Here is a 15,139-nt window from a genome sequence, read left to right as displayed (position 1 = left end):
TGAGTGAAGAACCAGGAGAAGGGGTGAAATGTAGGCGGCGCAGTCCGGAGCGTCCAGTGCGCTCAGAGCGGACAGGTGCAGCGCCGGGATCGCAGGCGCACAGTCCACTGGGCCGGGTAGGGAGGGGCCGACCCGCCCGGGAAACGCTCCATATACGGCCCGGCCCGCGTTACCTGGGTCCCGGCCAGGCCGCTCCTTCTTTGGTCAGCATAGGGGCCCCGGGCCGCGAACCGGCCGGAGGAGGGGTCTCTAGTGTCCAACACCCAAATATGGCTCGACAAGGGGAGAGACATTCCTGCGGGCCGGCGTGGGGGTAGCGCCCACGGGCTATATAAAACCTGAACGGGGGACCATAGGCCACCGCAGCGGACAGCGCCGAGAGAAGCCTCGCTTCCCTCCCGCGGCGACCAGGGCCCAACCCGGAGAGCAGCAGGTGTAGCCACCCGCCCAGGTAGGGCGGGAGTTGGGAGGTGATAGGGGAACAGGGTCCAACTGACTCACTTGATCAGCTCCACGTCTGCGCCCTGCGCTTGGGTCCCCAGAGCCACACGCGCCTTAAAGAGGCGGCACCAGACAACGGGCTTTTGAAAACGTCTTGAAATATATCCTGCCTTTAGGCTGTTCTACCTGGCATTTAGTATATGCCCAGGTACATGAAAGGTTTTGTTTTAGTCCTCCCGAGTGCAATTCTCTCCCAACTGAGCGCCAGAGCCAAGCGACAGCCAGGGCCACTACTCCCTCGGTTGTGAGTCTGGAATGTCGTGGGGCTCCAGAATAAGCCATTCCTCCCTGGATGGCGCCCACAGCCCTTCCCACGGGCTCCTTCCACCCTCACACTCACCCAGCGAGTCGGTACCCAGGCCCTATATCTCTAGGTGAGGCCCCCAGGGTGCGGAGGGGTGGGCGCTAGCACCTGGCTCTTGCAGCGGGTGGACTGCAGCGAAGGACACGATCTTGCGTTCAACCGTCTCAGGGGACACTGTGCCCCTGGGTTCCCGGGGTGGAAAAATTCTCAGTGGGGTCTCGACGACCCTGAGCCCCTCTCCCAGGCACAGCACAGCCCTGAGTCTGGGGAGCGAAGCTTGGGAAGCTAGGAAACGGCCCCTTTGGCCGCTCCCCTGCCCTGATGCTCACGTCTTGGACTGGGGGTGTCCATAAGTCCCGGGGCACGGAGAGCGCTGAAGCCCGCGGGGCCTCCTGAGCTGACGCAGGGTGCGTCTTCACCGCCTTTCTGTCCTTGCAGAAACCAAACACCATGTGTGACGAAGACGAGACCACCGCCCTCGTGTGCGACAATGGCTCCGGCCTGGTGAAAGCCGGCTTCGCCGGCGATGACGCCCCTAGAGCTGTGTTTCCGTCCATCGTGGGCCGCCCTCGCCACCAGGTCAGGCTGCGCCTCCGCGGAGGGGGCGGGGCCGGGGTTCCCGCGTAGCCCAGCCGCGCGCCGTCTTGAGCCGCGTTAACGAGTGCGTGGTGTCTTGGGTCCGCAGGGCGTCATGGTAGGTATGGGACAGAAGGACTCGTACGTGGGAGACGAGGCTCAGAGCAAGAGAGGCATCCTGACCCTGAAGTACCCCATCGAGCACGGCATCATCACCAACTGGGACGACATGGAGAAGATCTGGCACCACACCTTCTACAACGAGCTGCGCGTGGCCCCCGAGGAGCACCCCACCCTGCTCACCGAGGCCCCCCTGAACCCCAAGGCCAACCGCGAGAAAATGACCCAGATCATGTTTGAGACCTTCAATGTGCCCGCCATGTACGTGGCCATCCAGGCCGTGCTGTCCCTCTACGCCTCCGGCCGTACCACCGGTAAGTGCCCGCAGCCGAGCCCCGCCCCGCCCCGCCCCCCGGCGCGCTCCCGCCCGAGAGCCGGCCTGCTGCGTCCGCGCCGGGTGCCAAGGCGTGGGAGGCCGCTCAGTCCCCGCCCGGTTCCCGCCCTGCCCCCGCGCAGGCATCGTGCTAGACTCCGGCGACGGCGTCACCCACAACGTGCCCATCTATGAGGGCTACGCCCTGCCTCACGCCATCATGCGCCTGGACCTGGCGGGCCGCGACCTCACCGACTACCTAATGAAGATCCTCACCGAACGTGGCTATTCCTTCGTGACCACAGGTGCGCGGCCCGCAGCACCCTGGGCGGGCGGGGTGCGGCGATCCCCGGAGCCCCGCACTGAGGGCGCCTCTCCCGTCCCTGTCCCCCGCAGCCGAGCGCGAGATCGTGCGCGACATCAAGGAGAAGCTGTGCTACGTGGCCCTGGACTTCGAGAACGAGATGGCGACGGCCGCCTCCTCCTCCTCCCTGGAGAAGAGCTACGAGCTGCCCGACGGGCAGGTCATCACCATCGGCAACGAGCGCTTCCGCTGCCCGGAGACGCTCTTCCAGCCGTCCTTCATCGGTGAGCCCCGCACGTCCCCGCGCGTCCCCGCCGTGCGTCCCCGCGCGTCCCAGCCGCCCCGCGCGCCTGCTCACGTTCGCCCTGCTGCCCCCAGGCATGGAGTCGGCGGGCATCCACGAGACCACCTACAATAGCATCATGAAGTGTGACATCGACATCAGGAAGGACCTGTACGCCAACAACGTCATGTCGGGAGGGACCACCATGTACCCCGGGATCGCTGACCGCATGCAGAAGGAGATCACGGCGCTGGCCCCCAGCACCATGAAGATTAAGGTAGGCGGCAGCCCTGTCCCCGCGCCCCGCGCCCCGCGTCCCGGGCCGCCGCCCCCACCTGACGCGCTGTCTTGCAGATCATCGCCCCGCCGGAGCGCAAGTACTCGGTGTGGATCGGCGGCTCCATCCTGGCGTCGCTGTCCACCTTCCAGCAGATGTGGATCACCAAGCAGGAGTACGACGAGGCCGGCCCGTCCATCGTGCACCGCAAATGCTTCTAGACCCCGCGCCCCCATAGCGTGCGAATTCTCCCCAGGACGACACACCTGCTCCAGCGCGGCGCAGCCACTGGCTCTCTAACAACTCCGGTTGCTGCGGCCGCAAAGCGACACAGTGTTTATAACGTGTACATACATTAACTTATTTACCTCATTTTGCTATTTTTAAAACAAAGCCCTGTGGAAGGAGATGGGAAACTTGAAGCATTAAACCCCGCCATTCTGTGATGCTGCGTCAAGTTGTTTGTTGCGTTTATTTGCCTGGGCGGGAGCGGCGGGGACAAGGCACGAAGCTGTCACAATGCTCCCGAGCGCGCTCCTTACCAGCCCTTAGTTAAGACTCCCCACTGGGATCGCATCCGTTGCCGAGCACTGGCGAGCGGGGGTCCCGCCTGGCCCTGGTGTGTGCTGGTTCTGGTCCCTGCGCACCGCGCCAGCCAGTTCCGGTCCCCGCCAGCCCAAGCCGGGGCGCTGACCGTGGTGCTGGCCCGGAGCCGTACCCGGAGCTCCTTCCCGCCTCACCTACCGCAGGCTTTCCTTGTTAAGCCAGGCTTCCCCGCGTAATCTCGACAAATCTAAACGAAAGGGCTGTGTTCTGCATTGAATGAACCCGTTTTCATTTGTAAGTGAAGACAACCACTTCTCAATTGGTGACTCCTCGGCTTCGTGCCGGGTGATGGAGCCTAAGAAACGCCCCTTTCAGGGTGGGGCCGGGAAGGGCGGCGCCCAGAGGTGGGAGGAGGGCGAGGAAGGGCGTCGGGAAAGCGGTCAGCGTGTGCGGCACTGAGGCCGGCCAGCAAGGAAGTGTCCGGAGTCACGGCAGGTGAGACCGGCACTGGGCAAAGCGGAGTAAACACTGTTTTAAGGCACGAGGTATATTAAAGAGTTTGACTTTCTGTGGGACAGCACAGTATATAATGTTTCCTAGTCAAGATTCCTAAGAGCAGTGTCCCTAAATAGATTCTGACTCAAAAAAGATAATAAACCCCTTTGAAATAAATGTATAAGTAGAATCAACAACAGCTATGTTATATGCCGCCTCACCATATGTTTATTTCCTCCTTTCATGGCATATTGAAAAGCTTCAGAAATCTTTGAGGCCTCCAAGGTTGGAAAACGGCCAAATCCAGATATCAAGAGAATCAACCATTCAGTAGAAGTTAACATTTTTAATAAAACAAGTATATGATGCCATCGGCACTGAAAAACCATGTATTATTGCCCCTCCCAGGGCTAATTCTAGTCTTTCAGAGGAATGTAGCTTTTATGGCTCATACGTACTAAACAAACATAGGTATATCTGAGCAAACACAACACACATGCACAGCCTGAATAAGTCATGTACCCAGCAGCCTGGAAAAATGTCAGAATTACATGAGTCAGCTAACTTTCATGTTAAATATTTAAAAAAATATACCGTATTTTGCAGTGTAGAATGTGCTCCTGTGTATAATGCGCACCCACGTTTTTGGCCCAAACTTTCAGGGAAAAAACTCTTTTATTTTATTTTTTTAATTCAAATTTTTATTTGTTTATATTTAGTTGTTTTTTGTATTATAAAGGAATTTTAGCATTTATTTTTTAATATTATGGTACAAGAAATTTTATGTAACAAATAATTACAAAACACAAGAACAGATACAAGGTACAAGAAATTTTATGTAACAGTAACAAATTTATGATATTCATGCATCATAGAAGGCCAAGAACTCTTCGTTGCAAGTTCATCGTAAATTCAACAAAACTGATTATCGTATTCCAGGGTATTATTTTGCATACGGATATCGTTATTGATTTATAGAGCTACATTTTTAACTTATAAGCATAAATAAAAGAATTAAAAACATTTATATAGATACAGAATTAGTACCACCCGTGTATAATGCGCATCCTTATTTTTCCCTCACAAGTTTGGGGGAAAAAGTGCGCATGGCAAAATATGTAACAACAGCATAAGCATTTTAGATTTTTATTAAGGTTCTTAGTTTCTTCATGTTAAACATTTTTTAACCCTAACTCCACATCACTTGATTAAGATTCAAATAAGGCTTGAAAGGAGGTCATGACCCAGTTCTCCTGTGATCATAACCTTTAAATGATTCATGGTATTTTGGCACTGACAGAGTTTTCAATATAATCTGATAGCATTTCCTCAAGCACCGTCTTTGCGATTACTCTTTTACTGAAAACATGCAAACAATAAGAATTGTGTGATTTCACTGGAAATCTGCCAGATATAAAAATTACCTTTCCTTTTCTGACACTTCTCTGAAAACAAACATCTACATTTTATTAGTGTTCTATCTCTTTCCTACTCTCCTATTATAAGTATTTCGTAAATTGCATTACCTATACTAGGTATGGAAGAGGATTTTTGGTGTGGTGTACCAAAGAATGAGTCTTTTAAAAATACGTATCTAGAACACATACATGTATTTGTGCTCGGCTCAGGGAGAAACCTCTCTTTCTCGCCACTCTGTGAGTGTTTGCAGTACTGAGAAGCAGGAGACCCCTGTGTGGCAGCAGCGTGGGGCACCAGAGCGAATAATGTTGTGGCTGAGTCCCCACTGAAAAGCCATCTCACTGAACTGATTCTTAGAGCTATGAGAAAATGGAAAACAACAAAAAATTTCCCCAACTGCTTACGGTGTGCTTCCTTAGACTTGGCAGTAGGCTTATCAGGGATCTAACTGCAGTTATTTCCTTCTCACAAAAGCTCATTCAATTGCTACCATTTTCCTCACCAAATCTATATGACCAGTGTCCAGTTAAAGAAAGAGGTAAGAAAGAAGAAAATGGGAACAATGTATCAGGATCGAAAGGTACACACGGCTCTGTCATTCAAACCTTTGCAAGTTAGAGTTAGACCAGGTGATACTGTTACCGAACAAGGGGTCCACCCACCCCATGCACAACAGAGCCAAACACTGACCACCCAGTTTGGCAGTGGAGAAATTAGAGCTGTCTGTTGGCAGGGCACCAGTCCAGGAGACCGGCGAGCTGACACTCAAAATCAGAACTCCCCAGTGGTTTTTCATCAAGGGTCTTTAAGGCAAAGATTGAGAGTTAGGAGTTAGGAGTCATGGGTGAAACTGACTGGGTAGTTCCTATGCTTGCCACAAGCTAACTCTCTCTGCCTCATCTGTGGCTCTCAGAAAGAAGCCAAGAAAATCTGGCTTTGATGGCACTCTGGTTAGGTAGGCAGCACAGTGGGGACACAGGGTTCCAGGCCCACCTGCATCCCTGTCATCCGCAGCCATAGCCACTCTCCTAAGCAGGCCAACAGTGATATGGGGTGGCACAGGTAGCTGGAGGGTAACTGGATGTGATGAGGGACATTGGAGGGGTCACCAAAGGAGGAAGCTATGAGGCCCGTCACTGGGTGAAGGAGCCCGGAGCCCCCTGATTTACCTTGTCCCCCCTTATCAGGTTCTTAGTGGCCTTTGCTGATATTGAATACTTTCTAGGGGTGGTGAGTGAGTAAATGAAAGATTGTGGAAGGTGCAAAGATGACGTTGGTAGTTCTCATAGGTGTCAATAGAATCAAGATTGCCTTTCGCATGATAATCATGGGAGTTTCCTAAACCTCATCACGGTGCAGAGCTGCTGGTCACTGAGGCTGCCTCAGGAATAGTGGGTCCCCTGTAGGTCATGGGTCAAGGGATAACCACAATGCCCTTGGACCCTGGTCCCACCTCATCTGCCCTCATTTCCTTCATGTCACCTGTATTAGGTTCCTGTTTCTGCTATAACAAATCACCATAAATTGGATGTTTTAAAACAATAAGAATTACTTTTTTAAACAGTTATGGAAGCAAGAAGTCCAAGATCAAGGTGATAGCAGGGTTGGTTTCTTTCAAGGCCTCTTTCCTGGGCTGGTAGAGAGCCAACTTCTCCTGTGTCTTCACTTCATCTTCCCTCTCTCCATGTCTGTGTCCAAATTTCCTTTTTATAGGACACTAGTTATATTGGATTAGAGCCCATGCTAAATATTTCATTTTAACTTAATAACTTTTTAAAAACCCTGTCTCCAAATAGTCACATTTTGAGATACTGGGGTTAAGGACTTCAACATGTGAATTTGGGGACAAAATTCAGCCACTGTAGCACCTGAGATGCCACCATTAACAATTCATCCTGAATAGAATTTGGCAATTTCCGGAAAAATGGCGGCGTGAGGTGAGCCTCTGTAAAGCTCCCCTGGAATTTACAAAGAATCGAACAACAAAAACTCCACAAAGGACTCCCTGCACAGCAGACAGGCAAGATGAAGAGGCCCACTACCAACTGAAATCACCTACAGGTGGGAGATTCGCGTGAGTGGAGGGAAGAGGAAAGAGAGAAGTGCGGAGACGGAGGAACGCGGGCGCAGGACGCAGACCTAGCTCAGTGCGCCGAGCTCGCTGCTTCCCGGAACTACCGCAGCTGCGGGAGAGGGAAGAACTCGGACTGTTAGGGCTCCGCCAGGGCTCCACAGGGCTGAGCGGACAGCATACACCACGGCTGAACCCAACGCTCACGGCAGAGACCTCGGAGAAAAGACTGAGGGAAAAAGGCTGAAAATGGTGGTTTAAGCCCTCACTGCTGAGCAGAGAACGGAGCCTTAGGCACTGAGACTAGCCGCCCCCTCCCTCCGCTCCCAGAGCTCGCCCCGCCCCCACCTCACGGTGCTAGAAACAAAACAGTAGCAGTGTCAGATCAAAACAACAGAAAATTTGCTGTTTTGAGAACTGTGGACTGCAAACACAAATTCACAGCCCAACTAGTTCTGGCAAAGGGGAGAGAGCTGTGGAAGCAGGACCCGCTGTGGTGGTGGTTGCCACCATTGCTCTGGGCCACCTCTCACAACTCACCCCGCCCCTGACCCCACCTATCTGGGCGGATCCCTGCAGGAGTAAACAGAACTGCTGAAACATACAGGCTCTGAATCAGGAGCTGGAAGAGCTTTGGAACATCAAAAGCTCTCCGCATACCCACCGGGACACTGCGCCCTGTGACCTAGACGAACTATTAACAGAGGAGAAGCCCGTCTCCAAGGGAATCCCCCCATTGTGTGAGAAGTTGGAATAGTGCAGAGAAAACATAGCACTACCGTGTGGGAGAAGAAAAATAAATTGCAGTTGGAGAAATAATAAAACATTCTACCAACAAGTACTGGAAAACAAAAGAAAGACCTCTTCCTATCAACCTGTTGCAGAAGTCACTCCTGTAGATGTCTAGGAAGAGAAATAGTAAACCAGTAATCACCATGAATAACCAAGGCAACAAGATAGCTCAGAAAGAAAGTGAAAAATCTCCAGAGAAGGCACTTAAAAATACAGAAATATGTGACTTAAATGACAGAGAATTCAAGATTGCAGTTCTGAAAAACCTCAACGAGATACAAGAAAACACAGATAGGCAGTTAAAGGAACTCAGAAACTCAATCAAAGAACAGCATGAGCATTTTACGAAAGAGATTGAAATTTTAAAAAAGAACCAAATAGAATTTCTGGAGATTAAGAACACAATAGAAGAAATTAAGAATGAAATAACCAGCTTAGGTAGTAGAGTTGACCAGATGGAGGAAACAATCAGTGACATCGAAGATAGAAACCTGGAAATGACACAGATAGAAGAAGAAAGAGACTTGAGACTTAAAAGAAATGAAAGAACTCTACAAGAACTTTCTGACTCCATAAGAAAGAGCAACATAAGAATAATGGGCATACCAGAAGGAGAAGAAAGAGAGAAGGGAACAGAGAATATATTCAAACAAATTGTCGATGAGAACTTCCCAAATTTGTGGACAGAACTGGACCCTCGAATCCAAGAAGCAAATAGAACACCTAGTTACCTCAATCCCAACAGGCCTTCTCCAAGGCACATTGTATTGAAGCTGTCTAAAATCAATGACATAGAAAGAATCCTCAAGGCAGCCAGGGAAAAGAAGACGGTAACTTACAAAGGAAAGACCATTAGATTATCATCAGATTTTTCAGCAGTAACTCTACAAGCCAGGAGGGAGTGCAACCAAATATTCAAACTATTGAAAGAGAGAAATCATGAGCCAAGAATAATATATCCAGCAAAGATATCCTTTAGATATGAAGGAGGAATAAAGACCTTTCCAGACATACAGAAGCTGAGGGAATTTTCTAATACACGACCTGCACTACAAGAAATACTAAAGGAGGCTATTCGACCACCATCAACAGGGACAATTTGTGGCAACCAAAACTCAAAAAGGGGGCGAGTAAAGGCCTGAACCGGAATATGGGAATGGAGAAAGTAAGCGTGCTGAAGAAAATGGAATACTCTAAATATCAAACTTTCTTTTACATAAACTTAAGGGTAACCACTCAAAATAAATCCAGAATTGAAATATATACTGAAATAAAAGAAGAAACAGAGGGAAACATCATAGAATACCACCACACAGAAATAATAGACAACAACAAAAAGGCAAAGAAACAATGGAGACACAGCCTTACCAGAAAACTAAAGATAGAATGACAGGAAATCCTCACATATCAATAATCACCCTAAATGGAAATGGACTGAACTCACCAATAAAAAGGCACAGAGTAGCAGATTGGATCAAACAACTAAACCCAACCGTATGCTGTCTCCAAGAGACACATCTCAGCTACAAGGACAAGCATAGACTCAAAGTGAAAGGGTGGAAATTGACACTCCAAGCAAATGGTACCCAGAGAAAATCAGGTGTAGCCATAATGATATCAGATGAAACAGACTTCAGGGTGAAAAAGATAACAAGAGACAAAGATGGACATTTCATAATGGTAAAAGGGACTATACAACAAGAAGACATAACAGTCATCAATATTTATGCCCCCAATCAGGGAGCACCGAAATACACCAAGCAACTACTAACAGAACTAAAGGGAGAAATTGACCAAAACACAATTATACTAGGGACTTAAATACATCATTGACAGCTATGGATAGATCATCCAAACGGAAAATAAATAACGAAATAGTAGCCCTAAATGACACATTAGATGAAATGGACATAATTGACATTTATAGAGCACTTCATCCTAAAACATCAGACTATACATTCTTTTCTAGTGTACACGGAACATTCTCAAGGATAGACCATATATTGGGACATAAAATCAGTCTCAACAAATTTAAGAAGATTGAAATCATACCATGCATATTCTCTGATCACAAGGCTTTGAAATTGGATATCAATTGTAAAAAGAAAGCAGGAAAAACCACAAATACATGGAGATTAAACAACATACTTTTAAAGAAGGACTGGGTCAAAGAAGAAATTAGAGGAGAGATCAAAAGATACATAGAAACAAATGACAATGAAAATACATCCTACCAAAATTTTTGGGATGCAGCGAAAGCAGTTTTAAGAGGGAAATTTATCTCACTACAGGCCTATCTCAAGAAACAAGAAAACTCCCAAATAAATAACCTCATGTTACACCTTAAAGAACTAGAAAAAGAAGAACAAGTAAAACCCAAGGTCAGCAGAAGAAAGGAAATAACAAAAATTAGAGCAGAACTAAATGAAACAGAGAACAAAAAGACAATAGAAAAAATTAATGTGACAAAGAGTTGGTTCTTTGAAAAGATTAACAAAATTGACAAACCCTTGGCTAGACTTACTAAGATAAAAAGAGAGAAGACACTGATTAACAAAATCAGAAACGTAAAAGGGGAAGTTATCACGGACACCACAGAAATACAAAGGATCATCCAAGAATACTATGAAGGACTATATGCCACCAAATTCAACAACCTAGAAGAAATGGACAAGTTCTTAGAAACATATAGCCTTCCAAGGCTGAACCATGAAGAACTGGAAAATCTAAACAGACCGATCACCAGTAACGAAATTGAATCAGTCATCCAAAACCTTCCCAAAAGCAAAAGTCCGGGACCAGATGGCTTCACTAGTGAATTCTACCAAACCTTCAAAGAGGATCTAATACCAATCCTGCACAAACTCTTCCAAAAAAATAGAGGAGGAGACAGTACTCTCCAACTCATTTTATGAGGCCAACATTACCCTGATACCAAAACCTGGTAAGGACAGCACATAAAAAGAAAACTACAGACCAATATCTCTAATGAATACCGATGCAAAAATCCTAAATAAAATTCTAGCAAATCGAATACAACAATGCATTAAAAAGATTATTCATCACGACCAAGTGGGGTTCATCCCCGGGGCACAAGGATGGTTCAACATACGCAAATCCATCAATGTGATACATCACATAAACAAAATAAAGGACAAAAATCATATGATTATATCAATTGATGCAGAAAAAGCATTTGACAAGATACAACATCCATTTATGATTAAAACACTTAATAAAATGGGTATAGAAGGAAAATACCTTAACATAATAAAGGCCATATATGACAAGCCCTCTGCTAATCTCATAATTAATGGAGAAAAACTGAAGCCCTTTGCTCTACGTTCAGGAACACGACAGGGATGTCCCCTATCACCTCTGCTTTTCAACATAGTGTTGGAAGTCCTTGCCAGAGCAATCAGGCAAGAGAAAGAAATAAAAGGCGTCCAAATTGGGAATGAAGAAGTTAAATTATCACTCTTTGCAGATGACATGATGCTATATATAGAAAACCCTAAAGACTCCACCAAAAAGCTATTAGAAACAATCAACGAATACAGTAAAGTTGCCGGCTACAAAATCAACGCACAAAAGTCCATTGCCTTCCTATATACTAACAATGAAATCTCAGAAAAAGAAATAAAAAAACAATTCCTTTTGCAATTGCAGCAAAAAGAATAAAATACCTAGGAATAAACTTAACCAAGGATGTGAAAGACCTATATGCTGAAAACTATAAGACATTTTTGAAAGAAATTGAAGAAGACACAAAGAAATGGAAAGACATTCCGTGCTCATGGATCGGAAGAATCAACATAGTTAAAATGGCCATATTACCCAAAGCAATATACAGGTTCAATGCAATCCCCATCAAAATCCCAATGACATATTTTAAAGAAATAGAACAAAAAATCATCAGATTTGTTTGGAACCACAAAAGACCCCGAATAGCCAAAGCAATCTTAAGGAAAAAGAACAATAATGGAGGTATCACACTTCCTGACTTTGGCTTGTACTACAGGGCCACAATAATCAAAACAGCATGGTATTGGCAGAAAAACAGACACATAGACCAATGGAATAGAATTGAGAACCCAGAAATAAAACCACGTAAATATGGACAGATAATTTTTGACAAAGAAGCTAAAAACATACAATGGAGCAAAGACAGCCTCTTCAATAAATGGTGCTGGGAGAATTGGATAGCCACGTGCAAAAGAATGAAACTGGACTGCTATTTGTCACCATGTACCAAAGTTAATTCAAAATGGATCAAAGATTTAAGCATAAGACCTGACACAATAAACTGCATAGAAGAAAACATAGGTACTAAACTTCTGGACCTTGGGTTCAAAGAGCATTTTATGAACTTGACTCCAAAGGCAATGGAAGTAAAAGCTAAAATAAACGAATGGGACTATATGAAACTTAAAAGCTTCTGCACAGCAAAAGAAACCATTGACAAAATAAAGAGGCCACCAACTGAATGGGAGAAGATTTTTGCAAACAGTGCCTCCGATAAGGAGCTAGTATCCAGAATATACAAGGAACTCATGCAACTCAACAACAAAAAAACAAACAACCCAATTGAAAAATGGGCAGAGGACTTGAAGAGACATTTCTCCAAAGAGGACATACAAATGGCAAGTAGACATATGAAAAAATGCTCAACATCACTAATCATCAGAGAAATGCAAATCAAAACCACAATGAGATATCACCTCACCCCAGTCAGAATGGCTATCATCAACAAGACAAATAGTATCAAATGTTGGAGAGGCTGTGGAGAAAAAGGAACCCTCATACACTGTTGGTGGGAATGCAGACTGGTGCAGCCGTTATGGAAGGCAGTGTGGAGGTTCCTCAAAGAATTACGAATAGAATTGCCGTATGACCCAGCAATCCCTCTCCTGGGTATCTACCCAAAAAATCTGAAAACATTTAGAGATAAAGACACGTGTGCTCCAATGTTCATTGCAGCTTTGTTTACGGTGGCCAAGACATGGAAACAACGAAAATGTCCTTCCATAGATGAATGGAAAAAGAAGTTGTGGTACATATACACGATGGAATACTATTCGGCAGTGAGAAAAGATGATATAGGAACATTTGTGACAACATGGATGGATCTTGAGAGAGTAATGCTGAGCGAAACAAGTCAGACAGAAAAAGCAGAGAACCATGTGATTTCACTGATATGTGGTATATAAACCAAAAACAACAAAAGAACAAGACAAACAAATGAGAAACAGAAACTCATAGACACGGACAATAGTTTAGTGGTTGCCAGAGGGTAAGGGGGGTGGGGGGGGAGGTGAGGGTAAGGGGGATCGAATATATGGTGATGGAAGAACTGACTCTGGGTGATGAACACACAATGGGATTTATAGATGATGTAATACAGAATTGTACACCTGAAATCTATGTAATTTTACTAACAATTGTCACCCCAATAAATTTAATTTAAAAAAAAAAAAAAAAAAAAGAAGATTTTAAAAATACTTTATAAGGCTTTTTAAAGTTGTTTTTGACAGGTGTGTTGATTCTGAGAACTTAGCCTGTCATATTCCCTAAAAATAGAACTCAGTATCTCTTACTTCTTAGGTTTGGCTTTAGCCACCCCTGAGAAAGAGCTCAAATCTCACATATGGGCTTAAGGAATTTTGCCCAAACTTCTGCTGCCTTATTTTAAAGCAGCTGTATTTGCCCTGGGCCTAAAAATGCACTGGGTCCGAAAAGTTCCCCAGGACAACAAGTCACCAGCTGAGAGGCAGAGATGCCTGGAGCCCTTGCAGCCCAATGCTATTGTGCCATGTGTCACCAAAGGTCAGCTGAACCATGAGAAACAAACAAACAAACAAACAAAAGGGCAAAAGGGACAAAAAATGTAGGTTAAAGTAATAAATCACTAGACTGCTTCTGTGGGTTGGATGATGGATGATTTTTTTTCTGCCTTTTTTATATTTCAATATTTCTTTCCACTTGTTTCCAAGAAATACATTTTATGTTAATGTTAAAATATTAAAGTAAAAAATAAATAAACAGAAGAAAAGGACCCACTAGCTAGTGGCCCTCAATGGTATTTCAGTCGCAGGGACATTTTTGAGCAGATCACCCGTTTGCAGCCCCTCCGGGACCAGAGGCTGGGCTCCTGAGACAGACGGGAGAGCCTCACGGGCAGGCAGTGTGTCAGAGGATGGCTGCATCATGCAGGAGCCCAAGGTGGCACCTGTGGAATGAGCCAAACTTGTTCCTTTCATTCGTCTGCTCTGAGCTCCGAGGACAGCACAGGAGAAAACCTCGGGTTCTAGAGGCTGAGCGCTGCTGGGCTTCCCTCTCCGACAAAAAGGGGAAGACCTGTTCGCTGCGGTCCTTGCTCCTCTGACAGTGTGTGATTTTGCTCTACTCACTGTTCCTGGTGAGAGGAAGGGGGTCAGCTAGGGGCAGGGGACTCTAGGGGTCACCTAAGGGCAAGCGACTCCAAAGGTCACCTAAGGGCAGGGGGCTCCAGGGGTCACCTAAGGGAAGTGGGCTCCAGGGGTCACCTAAGGGCAGGGGGCTCCAGGGGTCACCTAAGGGCAGGGGGCTCCAGGGGTCACCTAAGGGCAGGGGGCTCCAGGGGTCACCTAAGGGCAGGGGGCTCCAGGGGTCACCTAAGGGCAGGGGGCTCCAGGGGTCACCTAAGGGCAGGGGGCTCCAGGGGTCACCTAAGGGAAGTGCACTCCAGGGGTCACCTAAGGGCAGGGGGCTCCAGGAGACGACAGGTGAAGGGTCGGTCTACGGCCACATTCACTGTGACATTCCCAAAGGCTGCACTGACACTGGCTGTCTTCTGTCCCCCTTTCACCCTGTCCCCTCAACGTCTGCTTGTCTGTCGCAGGCACCAAGTGGCACTATATGGAATAACTTGGCTGGACTTGAACTTCTCCAGTAGATGCTTAACGAGGCCACCTAGTATGCATTATACCTGTCTTTAGAAGGTTCTCTGGAATCTGTGTTTTTCTCTGATTCTGTGTCAGGCCTCTAGTGCCCAGAGCATGCAGGTGGAGAGCAGACCATGGGGTAGAGGTGGCCCAGGCAGAACATGGGCTCAGACCAGCAGGGAGGCCGAGCCCGCCAGGGAGGCCAAGCCTGCCAG

At 47.0% G+C, this 15,139-nt stretch overlaps 1 protein-coding gene across 1 annotated transcript; it reads left to right on the top strand.

Annotated features, from left to right (window-relative positions):
• Positions 1-322: 322 nt before the first annotated feature.
• On the top strand, positions 323-3,124 carry ACTA1 (actin alpha 1, skeletal muscle). The gene is made up of 7 exons (XM_019754792.3): positions 323-451; positions 1,244-1,384; positions 1,491-1,815; positions 1,958-2,119; positions 2,211-2,402; positions 2,497-2,678; positions 2,756-3,124. Exons 2-7 carry the CDS (start codon positions 1,256-1,258, stop codon positions 2,897-2,899), a joined length of 1,134 nt encoding a protein of 377 aa, XP_019610351.1. The 5' UTR covers positions 323-451; positions 1,244-1,255; the 3' UTR covers positions 2,900-3,124.
• The last annotated feature ends 12,015 nt before the right edge of the window (positions 3,125-15,139 follow it).

Source organism: Rhinolophus sinicus, chromosome 6 (assembly GCF_057876585.1).
Source record: "Rhinolophus sinicus isolate RSI-liver-muscle chromosome 6, RSI-T2T, whole genome shotgun sequence".
NCBI lineage: Eukaryota > Metazoa > Chordata > Mammalia > Chiroptera > Rhinolophidae > Rhinolophus > Rhinolophus sinicus.
Note: the sequence above shows the minus strand (reverse complement) of the source record. Positions and strands in the feature narration are given on the sequence as shown.

Coding starts and splice junctions, on each gene's coding strand:
- ACTA1 (XM_019754792.3), top strand. CDS start 1,256: ATGTGTGACGAAGACGAGACCACCGCCCTCGTGTGCGACAATGGCTCC. Junction 1,385..1,490: donor TGGGCCGCCCTCGCCACCAG/GTCAGGCTGCGC, acceptor TTGGGTCCGCAG/GGCGTCATGGTAGGTATGGG. Junction 1,816..1,957: donor CGCCTCCGGCCGTACCACCG/GTAAGTGCCCGC, acceptor GCCCCCGCGCAG/GCATCGTGCTAGACTCCGGC.